Source organism: Microcebus murinus, chromosome 2 (genome assembly GCF_040939455.1).
Source record: "Microcebus murinus isolate Inina chromosome 2, M.murinus_Inina_mat1.0, whole genome shotgun sequence".
Classification (NCBI taxonomy): Eukaryota; Metazoa; Chordata; class Mammalia; order Primates; family Cheirogaleidae; genus Microcebus; species Microcebus murinus.
In genome coordinates this window covers 9293057-9305362 of record NC_134105.1, presented here as the reverse complement: position 1 = coordinate 9305362, position 12306 = coordinate 9293057, and the positions used below count along the sequence as shown (strand labels likewise).

The 12306-nt window shown below is 49.8% G+C and overlaps 1 protein-coding gene across 6 annotated transcripts in view; it reads right to left on the bottom strand.

Annotated features, from left to right (window-relative positions):
* FHAD1 (forkhead associated phosphopeptide binding domain 1) overlaps nucleotides 1-12306 on the bottom strand; it is a 119075-nt gene that overhangs the window by 79064 nt on the left and 27705 nt on the right. For all 6 annotated transcript variants that reach the window (XM_020281623.2, XM_020281617.2, XM_075994253.1 and 3 more), the window contains exon 4: nucleotides 5005-5269. In XM_020281623.2, the coding sequence (XP_020137212.2) occupies nucleotides 5005-5269 (265 nt within the window). The remainder of the gene's footprint in view (nucleotides 1-5004; nucleotides 5270-12306) is intronic.

The following is a 12306-nucleotide window of genomic DNA, read 5'->3' as shown; positions in this document are numbered from 1 at the left end:
ACCCTCAAAGGTGGGTGTTCTTCAATTCAGAGCCAGCCTGGAGGACTGGAGCAGAGCTCACTCCCAGGCATGGACGCGAGGGGGCTCTTCAGCGCAGGAAGGCGGAGGCCCTTCTCTGACTTGGGAGTGGGGGTGAAGGTTTGGGAAGAGCCATCACAGCGCCTTCTCAACCGAGATGATACCCCGGTGGGAGGCCCAGGTGCCTTTCAGGACCTCAAAGCCTTTTCCTTCCCTTCCCAGGGAGAACGTAAGCCCCCTAGAGAAGCCCCAAGTTCAGCACGGCCCTGGAGGAACAGGCGGAGAAACCCACTCATTAGTGACTGAGTAACAGAAAGAAACAGCCTGTGAAAGAGTGGATTTGGAATGCCCTGTGATATGTGCGGAGAACATTACTCGATGATAAAAGGAACAAACCGCGATACGTACAACAAAATGGACGAATGTGAGGAATATTATGCTGAGTGGAAAAAGCCTTACATGAACGAACATATACTACATGATTCCATTTATTGGAAATTCTAGAACAGGATTCCCTAACCCGCGGTGGAAAAGGAAGAGGGGGATGGGATTGGGACCTGACGGGGAAGGGGCATGAGGGAAGTTTCCGGGCAGGTGGGGACACCCTGCGTCCTGACAGGGGCTGGGCTACGTGGGTGTATGACTGTTGAAGCCCAGTGAGCGTCCACTCAGACCTGTCCTTCTCAGCGTGTGACGGCCAGTCCCCCGGCGGCCCCGGCGATCCCTGTCCCTGGCGTTCACGCCCTCGCCCAGTCCTCCCAGGCCTCTTCAATCCTGGGCGGGCTGATGTTGCTCTGCTCCGGCTGCCACAAAACACCACGGCCTGGGGGACTTAACGATGGCGAGTTGTCTTCTCACAGGCCAGAGGCTGTGAGGGCAAAGCGTCGGCCGGGCAGTCTCCGACGGCCGCCCCCTGGCCGTGTTCTCACGTGGTCTTTCCTCTGCAGCCGTGCGTCCCCGGTGTGCCCTAGCCTCCTCTGACAAGGACAGCAGTCGGACTGGATTAGAGCTTCGTTTTAACTTAATTACCTCTTTAAAGGCATTATCTCCAAATACGCTCTCCTCTGTGGTACTGGGGCTTAAGGCCTCAGCATATGAATTTTGAGGGGACATAATTCAGCCCATAACAGACCTTCTCTATGTAACCACAGGTATTACAGACATGATGGGGTCTGTCCCCTGAGGTTGGGTCATGAGAGACGTTGCAGCTTCTGCTTTGCTCTCTGGGGCCACTCTTTCCTGGACAGTGGCCGCCATGTCATGAGGAGGCTCAAGCAGCCTGTGGAGAGGTCCCCCCCGTGAAGAGCCGAAGCGTCCTACTAACAGCTGCTGAGGAGCCGAGGCCTCCTACCAAAAGCCACGTGAGTGACGTGGAGCGGGGTCCTCCAGCCCCAGGCCAGCCCTCAGACGACTGCAGCCCTGCCTGACAGCTTGCCTGCAACCTCATGAGAGAGTCTACAATCCCCCAGCTAAGCCACTGCCAAAACGTGTCTGACCCAGAGAAACTGTGTGGGCTGATACGTGTTTATTGTTGTTTTATATCCTTAAGTCTAGGGCAATTTGTCATGAATCAGTAAGTAGATTATACAGATTCTGGCACCGGGAGTGGGGTGCTACCTTCACAAAACCCTAAAATGTGCAGTGGCTTTGGGATGGGACAGTGGCCAGAAGCCTGAGTACTTCTGAGAAGAATCTGAGGGAAATCCTGAGGAGAGTCACAGAGTCTGCTAGTTGGAGCCCGGGGGCCTTCCAGGAGGCAGCAAGGGGAGGTGCTTAGAGAAAAGTGAGGAAAATGTCATCGGGGTTGTGGGACCCTTGTGACAGAGTGGCGGTTTCCTAACATGTTTCCTGAGGTAACGTGGAAAGCAGGAGATGCACCTTATGACCTGGGTGACGTAGCCAAAAAGACTTCCAGGTGGAGCATTGGAAGGTGTCACCTGGCTACTTCTTGCCACTTAGAGTGCACGTGAGGGGAGAGAGATGGGCTAGAGGAAGGGGCATTGAACAAGAACGAGCCGGGACTTGATGTAATGGCCTTGACATCTCTGGCTTCTGGACGTGGCAAATGAAATTTAAGAAAGAGGCTCTGGGCAGAGAGAACCCACCGGGCAACATGGTGTAAAGATGAAGCCCCGGCTGTGGCCGATCCTTGGTGGGGAACAGAAGTCTCAAGGCTGTGTCTCAGGGAACCTGCAGTCGAAGCCCAGCCTTCCAAGCAGCTTGTGGAGGCTGTTCCCCACTGCCTCCGGGGAAGCCCACGCTGGAGAAGAGCTGGTGTGAAAGAATTTGTGGGCATAGCTTTTGCCTACGGTGAACAAGACAACAAGACAACTGGCGACTGGCACGGACAGAGACAGAGACACTGGGAGAGTAGAAGAAAGCTTTCTCCTCTCAAGCTCCTACAGGCAAGAAGAAAACTGATAGAGCCACACGGGTACAAACATGTGATGCCTTTCACATAAAAGGTAGGATGACCCAGAGGACAGAGGTGACGGCCCAGAGGGCAGAGCCAAGAGCCACGGGAAAGTCACTTCTGGGCAAGAGCAGGACCGAATCCCAATCATGGAACTTCCAGCATGATCCTGGGTGGATTTCAGAATTGCTACGGGCCAGTGACTCCCGCGCGTCTTCTGTTTCGTCACGTTGTGAACACGAGGAACGTCCGCAGCAGTTATCCTACGTCTGCCGGGTGTGCGAGGGACAGACACACACTTTTCTCTTTGCACTGGTAGCAGCTGTACCTGAGGAGCTAAACTTAAGGGGTCACACCCAGTGAGCCCTTTCTGTACCTGGACCCAATTTAGATGATGAGATTCTAAGCTTTGAGCTGATGCTGTGATGGGAAGAGACTTTTGGGGGCCTCAGGATGGGGTGAGGGTATCTGACATGTGAGGGGGTGAATCGTCAAGGACCGGGCCAGACTGTGGTTGGTGGCCTCCAAGAGGACGGCCAATGATTCCTGCCTCCTGGTGTTCAGGCTCATGCGTGGTCCCCTTCTGCACTGGACAGAGCTGACCCGTGGAACGGAACGGGTGCTGCTGAAAAGACAGAGTGACTTCCGAGGCTTGGTCAGTAGAGACACTGTCGTTTCCACATTGCTCTCTTGGATCACTTTCCCTGGAGGAGCCAGACGCCATTCTGTAAGGACACCCCAGCAGCTCTGCGGAGAGGTCCGCATGGTGAAGGACCTGTCCGGCCCCCAGCATGTGAGCGTGCCATCTTGGAAGAGGGTCCCTGGCCCCAGTTGAGCCTTCAGGTGACTGCAGTCCTGACTCTTGACTGCAACCTCATGGGAGGCCCTGAGCCACGGCCACCAGCTAAGCTGCTCCCAAATTCCTGACCCCCACAAAATGTATACCATAACACACAGGGTTTTTGTTTATTTTAGGCTGCTAAGTTTTAGGGTGACTGTTTATATAATTGATGACTAATACACATTGTACATTAATTTTACCAAAATAGACAAAAACTGTTAGACTCCAGTTAATAGTATACATGCTTAAATGTTTAGGGGGAAGATTACAGATGTGTGCAAGTTACTCTGAAATGCATCAAAATGTAAGATGGATTAATGAATGAATGGAAGGATGGATAGACAGATGTGTGATAAGAGTACAGCAAAATGTATGGTAGATTTAGGTGGGGGGAGTCACTGTAAAATTCTTTTTACTTTGCTGTAGATCTGAAAATTTTCATATTAAAATGTTGGGGGAGGCCGGGACTGGTGGCTCACGCCTGTAATCCTAGCACTCTGAGAGGCCGAAGTGGGAGGATCGCTCAAGGTCAGGAGTTCGAAACCAGCCTGAGCAAGAGTGAGACTGTCTCTACTATAAATACAAAAAAATTAATTGGCCAACTAATATATCTAGAAAAAATTAGCTGGGTATGGTGGCGCATGCCTGTAGTCCCAGCTACTTGGGAGGCTGAGGCAGCAAGATTGCTTGAGCCCAGGAGTTTGAGGTTGCGGTAAGCTAGGCTGACCCCATGGCACTTTAGCCTGGGCAACAAAGTGAAACTCTGTCTCAATAAATAAATAAATAAATAAGTAAATAAATGTTGGGGGCAATGGCTGAGTAATTTCTTAACATGGGTGGTAAGTACATGGGGCTTCATTTGATATGATGATGATGATGATGAAGATGGTGTAAACTGTAGACATACATTTCATTTACTTTTTAGTTTGTATATGTCACAATAATAAGAGACCTGGGGACTCAGAGAGGTCTGGTGCTGGGACAGAGGGGACAGAGAATGGGACCTTGACCCCAGAGGTCAGGCAAGAACCCCAGGAATCATGCCTGGCCCACTACTCTGCCTGTGAGGCTGCTGGGGTCCAGAGGACAGTGACAGACGGGACGTTTCCTCCCCAAATGCCAGGAGGCTTTCACGGGGGGTGGAAGGCTGTGCCTGCCCCACAGGGACCAGGCTGGGGCAGGCAGTCACTGAAATAACCAGCCTTCGATGTGATGGAAAAGCATCCCTTAGACTAGACTGAGTACATCTCCTCTGGGGAAGTCATTTTCCTTAATAAGCCTCAGTCTCCTCTCACATGGAAGATGATAATAAAAATTTTTAAAGCTCCTAAGGCTGTTGTGAGCAAAGGGGGATCTCGGTTACCGATATTGCTGCACATCTGAGTCAGAGTGCGTCTGCTTAGACCCCGCTGCACACTCACACGCATGCACACACGCATGCGCACACGCATGCACACACGCAGGCGCACGCTCCCCGCAGGGGTGCTGCTGTGAGCATGTGGGCACAGCCCAAGTCCGGGGGTAATATGCACCTGCAGGTCAACAGAGGAGACCCGGGCGATAAGGATTATAGCTCATTTTTATCTGTTTTCTTACTCTCTTTTTATCCCGAATCTTTAAAAAATAATTGACTATGTTCTGCTTTTATAATCAGAGAAAATAAGCAAAAAACAAGGCCCATCCTCATGGCTAGAAATCCACCCCGTGAGCCACCAGCGGAAGCACGACATACCTTGCTTGATGGGGGTCTTGCGGCCGTTGTCCATCACGAAGGAGAACATCTTCCCGCCGGTGCTCACGGGCCGCCCGTGGGAGGCAGGCGAGCCCATGGTGGGCCTGGGGAAGCCCTGGGACCAGCTCCTTTGCACCGGCGACGGCCGGATGCCCTGGTGGAAGGGAATATGCGGCGGCGAGGGGGTCTTGCTCCGCTGCTGTGCGGTCCAAGCTGGCTGTGGCCTGGGCCATGGTACTTGGCCCCTTATCCACGGGAAGGAGACCTGCAGGGGCACAGCAGAGGGGCAGGGGGGGTTACGGTCTGCTGAGACGGTCCCCACTCCTTTGCCCCAGCCACACAACTGCTGCCCGAAGGTCTCAGCTTTTGAACCACTTCCCCCAGGAAGCCTTCCTGGACTCTCAGGTTTGGGATGGTGGTCCTGGCATGGGTCACACAGCAGATCATCACACCACCATCTGTGGGTGTGTCCTTTACCCAGGCACCTTGCCAAGAGAGTCACGCGTATTAATGAATCATGAATCATTTAATACACCCTATACTGTGATGACGCAGGCTGGGAAAGACCAAGTGATTTTCCCAAGACCACAGATGTGGCCTTGAGCTGCCGAGCTGGGAGAACGTCCCCTCCAAGGGAGCAGGGACTCTTCACCTGTCTTGCTCACCCCTGTATGCTCAGCACCCAGAATGAAGACCTGGCACATACAGGGCAGGTCCTCAAATACTGGTTGAAAGGAAGAACAAACCAACGACTGAGACTCAAACCCAGCTTTCCGGGACCCCACAGCCTGTTCTCTCTCTGCCCACGCTGTGGGTCTCTCCGTCTGGCCCCCGACGCTGAGAGCTCTGGGGTGGGTCACACCTGATCCTGGCAGAGGCCACACACCTATCTGCCGAGGGAACACTTAATGCTCTGACCCTGGGGAGGTGTTTGTAGCTACTATCAGCAGAAGGCTCCTCAAAATCCATCCAACCACGGGGGAGCGAGTGTGGAGAGGTGCTGACGCCAGGCTTTTGCCTTGGCTTAATGCTTTTAGTGCTGGTTTCTTCCTGGTGCCCCGGGGGTTAAACGATGACAACAATGAGCGCTGTCACTCAGTGCACTGAGCTTATCAATTCCTCACCGCAGCCCTTCAGGGAGGGTGCTCCTTACTCCTGTGTTAGAAATGAGGCTTGGAGGGGTGAAGGAATCTACCCAAGCACAGGTCGTGGTAGGTACAGAATTGGGATCAAGCCCTGAAGGCCTCCCTCTCTCATCTTCTCTCTTTCCACCCCTGCCCCGCTCTCCTGCCCCATTCTCTTGGCCGAAATAACACTTTCCAAGTAGGAGCTACGTGCAAAGGTTTGCTGCCTATGCAGGGGCCATGCATCTATCTTCCCAGGGCCCACAGTTCTCCTTCTGTCGCCTGGAGAGAATGTGAGCTCAGACACGCATCAAGAAGAGCAGGACAGAACATCCTATAACTGTGGTCGGGTTTGACTCAAGAGGAAGGTTCTCCACTCAGGCAGGATCCTGAGCCAACCTTTAAACTACAGTCTTTCTACAGCAGGTCAAGGATCCTGTGCTTTTCCCCCAAAGACTCTTTCTCCAGGGCCCCACTTCTGTGGCGGACAGGCCAGAACCCACCCAGCATCCTTTGGAGATTCGGTCATCTCCCTCCCTCTCCAGCCCATTATTGTGGGCGGGGCTAGGCAGCGAGTCAATCATGTTACCTGGTCGTGGTGATTGGTTCAGAGGTGGGGCATGTGATCCAATCAGAGCTAAGGAGATCAGGCTGGACCCCAGATCTTTAGCCACAAGAAGGGTGTGGAGCCCAGGCATGGAGAGAGGGAAGCTGGCTTTTGTTTTGTGTTTTTAATTATAAAAAACACATAACATAAAATTTACCATCTTAGCCATTTTTAAGTGTACTGTGCAGTAGTAAGTATATTCAAATTGCTATGAAATAGATCTCTAGAACTTTTTCATCTTGCAAAAGTGAAACTCTATTCCCATTAAATAATTCCCCCTTTCCTCCTTCCCGGAACCCCTGGTAACCACCATTCTACTTTGTGTCCCTATGAATCTGACTACTCTTGGTACCTCATTTTAAGTGGATTCATACAACATTTGTCTTTTTGTGAGTGGCTTATTTTACTTGGTGTGATGTGCTCGAGGTACATCCATGTTGTAGCTAGCGTGTGTCAGAATCCTCTCCTTTTTGAAGGCTGAATAATATTCCATTGTATGGATAGACCACATTTCCACCTCTTGGCTACTGTGAATAACGTGCAAATAGAGAAGCTGGTTTTGAGCCCTGGCTCGGGTCATACCCTGAACTGCTCTGTACTGTGAGGCCGATTAGAGCTGGTTTCTGTCACCTGTAGCCCCCATAGCCCTAACGATAGGATTTCTAAAGGAGATCGTGCATGATGTATAAATGCAGCAAAGACTGCAGTCAACTCTTTGGGTTCTAAAATTTAAAAACAAAGTTTTTTTTTTAAGCTTGCTGATTTAGGGTGGCTTTAGTGGGAAGGTTAAAGTTGGTCTTCTCTACTTAGCAGGCCTGCTCTATCATAAGCAAGGTCAAGGTTTTCTCTGAAATTGCTTCTACTAACCACAAACAAACAGGCAGTGGGGAAAACAAACATAAGAAAAAGATTCATATTAAAAGCTAATTCCTGGCTGTGCTCCCATTAGAATGAACATAGAGCTAGGGGTCAAGGTCAGTTATTTTTTTGTTGTTCTTTTTTTTTTTTTGAGACAGAGTCTCACTTTGTTGCAGGTTAGAGTGAGTGCCGTGGCGTCAGCCTAGCTCACAGCAACCTCAAACTCCTGGGCTCGAGTGATCCTTCTGCCTCAGCCTCCCCAGTAGCTGGGACTACAGGCATGCGCCACCATGCCCTGCTAATTTTTTGTATATATATTTTTAGTTGGTCAATTAATTTTTTTCTATTTTTTTAGTAGAGATGGGGTCTCCCTCAGGCTGGTTTCAAACTCCTGACCTCGAGCAATCCACCCGCCTCGACCTCCCAGAGTGCTAGGATGACAGGTGTGAGCCACCACGCCCCGGCCGAAAGTCAGTTATTAACAAGTCTGGTTTTAGAAACTTTAGTTTAAGAAGACTTGCTTATGCCTTTTTTCTTTCCTCTTCCTTTTTTTTTTTTTTTTCTGGTCTCTGACCATATGGTGTATTGTGTGATGGTTTTTTGTTTGTTTTGTTTTTGAGGCAGCATACATTATTCCTGATTTCTTCAATACTATCTTTAAAATAGCAGTTGTCAACCACCTGGACCACACCCACTGCTGAATTTCTATCAGCTTGAACAAACACCGGTCAATGATTTACTCGAGAAATCACAATCCATTTTTTCCAGATTATCTGCCTGTCCTTTGTGTTATCGCAGTGACATCTGCCTCTCGCCTTGCCAAGACTGCAGGGTGAGGGAGACACCCTGCAGCACCAGGGCAGCTTGCACAGGAAGCCCTGGAGCCTGTGTGCGAGGCAGGCCTTGCCCTTGAAGAGCTAGTCGTGTTCTCTGCCGCTTGCGTCATTGTCACTGCCACTGCTGTGAGCCACCACGGAGAGAAGGCACATGGGTGCCAGACTGGGCCGTGCCCTTAAAATTGTGGACTCATCTAAGCATCAGAATAATTCTGGGTGCAGGAGGCATTTTTACCTTAACTCTGTGGGTTAAGAAATGGAAGCTCAGGCTGGGGGTGGTGGCTCACGCCTGTAATCCTAGCACTCTGGGAGGCCGAGGCGGGAGGATCGCTCAAGGTCAGGAGTTCGAGACCAGCCTGAGCAAGAGCTAGACCCTGTCTCTACTAAAAATAGAAAGAAATTAATTGGCCAAATAGAAATATATAGAAAAAATGAGCCGGGCATGGTGGCGCATGCCTGTAGTCCCAGCTACTTGGGAGGCTGAGGCAGAAGGATCGCTTGAGCAGAGGAGTTTGAGGTTGCTGTGAGCTAGGCTGATGCCACGGCACTCTAGCCTGGGCAACACAGTGAGACTCTGTTTCAAAAAAAAAAAAAGAAAGAAAGAAATGGAAGCTCAGAGAGGTTAAGTGACTTGCCCAGTGTCCTACAGCCAGGACGTGGTGATGCTGTTTGACCTCAAAACCTGTGCTCTTAGGGCTTCCAGGTTATTTGAACTCATGATTTACACTTGCTTCCCATACTCTCAAAGGATCTCAGACAATTGATTAATGAAGAATAGGAGATTTTTCTGAGTCAAAAAATGAAAGTAAGAAATAGCTGGTGTGAAAAACCACATGAAGTTGCATGGGCTGCTTGTGAAGAGGATTTTCTAGGGACGCTGCCCACTCCCTTATGCAAGTGTGGTTCCAAGGACACATACGGCAGCGCCCAGGGACCCTTTCGGAGGGCCGAGGGCCGCAGCCTCCTCCCAGGCAGGGCGGGTGGCGCACTCACCGAGGGGGAGCCGCGGCCTGTCTGCACTGGCTCACGAGAGCTCATTAGTAAATGCTCAGAATTTTGTGAGCTGGTTGATAAGCACAGCCATTAATAAAAATTAAAGTATGTATACTTACAGTTAAATTATATCAGAAACAACAGCAATACATACTTAAAACTTATCCCTTCCTAATTATTTTACTACATTTGATTATTATCTGTGCTTTCGTGGTTATTTACCCCTACTGTATTGTGTATTGGCCACACTGTGGAGTGATGCGCTACAATCAAGTGGTCTGGTCCCAACTCTGTTTGGGGACATTACGTTGTAGCTTGAAACCGGCCACCGTGGGAGTGTTCACACCCACCGTGTGTGAATCAGGAAATGCTATAAATCAAGATTTGTGATGTGTGAAATCAGGAGATGCTATAAATCAGGGCTTGATTTTTTTGCTTTGTTGATTGTCTACACGTAAGAAGGTGATGGGGAAAATATTAATAACGCAGATGAAGCTTCAAAGTGTGTTGTGTCTGTAGCTGCTACGTTATGAATAGCACAAAAAAACTGAGTAAATGTTCTTCTAGTAAATGAAAATCGTCATCCGGCGTAGCAAAGACATCACTCATGTCATGGATGAACACATGAGGCTCCAACACGCCTCTTTCTTATTTCACTTTTGTTTTACTCATAAATGTAAACAAAAATATTTACCAATATTCAGGTTGGAAACTCACTCGTTCATTGGTTCCTACCATAAGTTGGCTGGGGATACAAGAGTTCAGCAAAAATCAATGCAAACCTTCTGGGAGAATCAATGGCTACATGGAATTTACAATGAGCTTACAATAAAGAGACTATTTTATTATGTGTAAAGAATGTGCTACACATTCTTTGGATCAGTAAGCTTTATACTACACACACACACTTTCCTTTCTCAGAGCGCCAGTTAAACATTCACCGGCAAAGCACTGACCAGGCCCAGCACCCAGCAAACTGCCTGTCACATGCCGTGGGCTTCGCTGACTGAACCCAACAATTGGCAAATGGAGCCGAAGTCAAGAGGCCTTCGACTGACTCCCAGACTGGGCTATGGAGAATACATGATGAGCCTGGGGCGTCTTGCAAGAGCAGAAAGTAAGGAAGTGCACAAAAACAAGGACAGGCATGTCAAAGGAACACAGCACCCAACCTGAAAGAGCTCCCCGTGGCCAAAACTAGAACAATCTGAGTCACAAAAATAAATAACACAGCAGTGGAGTATAACTCAAAGAATCTAATAAACATACATGAGTGCACAGAGATATAAATACACAATTGAGGAAACAAATCAGTGGGGAGAAGAAATGATCTTCCTTTTTTTTTTTTTTTTTTTGAGACAGAGTCTCGCTTTGTTGCCCAGGCTAGAGTGAGTGCCGTGGCGTCAGCCTAGCTCACAGCAACCTCAAACTCCTGGGCTCAAGCAATCCTGCTGCCTCAGCCTCCCGAGTAGCTGGGACTACAGGCATGCGCCACCATGCCCGGCTAATTTTTTCTATATGTATTAGTTGACCAATTAATTTCTTTCTATTTATAGTAGAGGCGGGGTCTCGCTCTTGCTCAGTCTGGTTTCAAACTCCTGACCTCAAGCAATCCGCCCGCCTCGGCCTCCCAGAGTGCTAGGATCACAGGCGCGAGCCACCGCGCCCGGCCGGATTGATCTTCCTTATGAAAGAATTCAACACACGTCTGGTCCCACCTCCAGGAGATGGAGCTACAGTGGAGAAACCTGGCAACCCCCCTCAACCACTGATGGGTCAGTGTCACCAGGGATGGCACGTGGGTATGGGTACCCCCATGTGTTAGGTGACGTGGACACCTCCCCTCTCGGTGACCCCAGTCTAAGCAGAGAAAAACATCAGACAACCAGACTGGGGGACATTCTCCAGGGTACCTGGCCAGGACTCCTCAGGACTGCCCAGGCCATGAACATCAAGGAAAGACTGAGAAACTGTCACAGACCAGAGGACACTAACGAGACATGAGGACTGAATGCGACGTGGTGTGTTGGATGGGGTCTCGGATCCTGGGTTGGGTCCTGGATCCTGAAGTTTAGTCAATAATAATGTATCAGTGTCAATTTTTTTTTTTCTTTTTTTGGTTTTGCAAACTGTCCTATGGTCACATCAAACGTTAACCACGGGGAAACCGGGAGAGGGATAGACAGGAACTCTCGGCACTGTCATTACAGCTTTTCTGTAAATCTAAAGTTATACCAAAATAAAAAGGTATTTAATAATTTTTTTTAAAAAGGGCCTTTGAGTCACCAGAAAAAAGTAGTACAAAATCCACACGAGACTACTCATGGAGCTTACGCATACACACGGTCCTTTGGGCCCACTTCCAGCCCTATTTCCTCTGATTTTACTTAATTTTACTCTAGTAACTACACAGCTGTGATGGCAGGAAGGGACCTGGGGGAGGTGGGGAGGAGGCACATGGACCCCGGAGAGAGGGCCGGCGCCCGCAGGCCCCAACGCAGTCACCAGAGCCAGAGCCGGCCAGGGCTGTGCGGTGCGAGCAGCCTCCGCCCCCACGGCTCCCAGGGGCTGCCACATTCAGAATGGAGTGACAACTCCAAGTCCCCAGGAAAAGGACAAACTACGCCCAGGATCTTCAATCTCAGAAATCAGGATTATGCCGTCTAGAACAGAGAACTGCCAAGTTTTATATTATCTTCAAGTTTGGGAGCTTAAAGAAGTAGGTTCCTTTGAGCGATTCAGAAAAGTCACCCATCTGGGTTTTGGTGAGCTGGGTGAAGACACCTGACTGCACTCTGGCCCACCTGACCTTATGTCTTTGTCAATCGGCCCTCTAGCTTAAGGGTTTCCCTTCCCTTTCCAGTTCTAATTCGCTGCCGGGTCA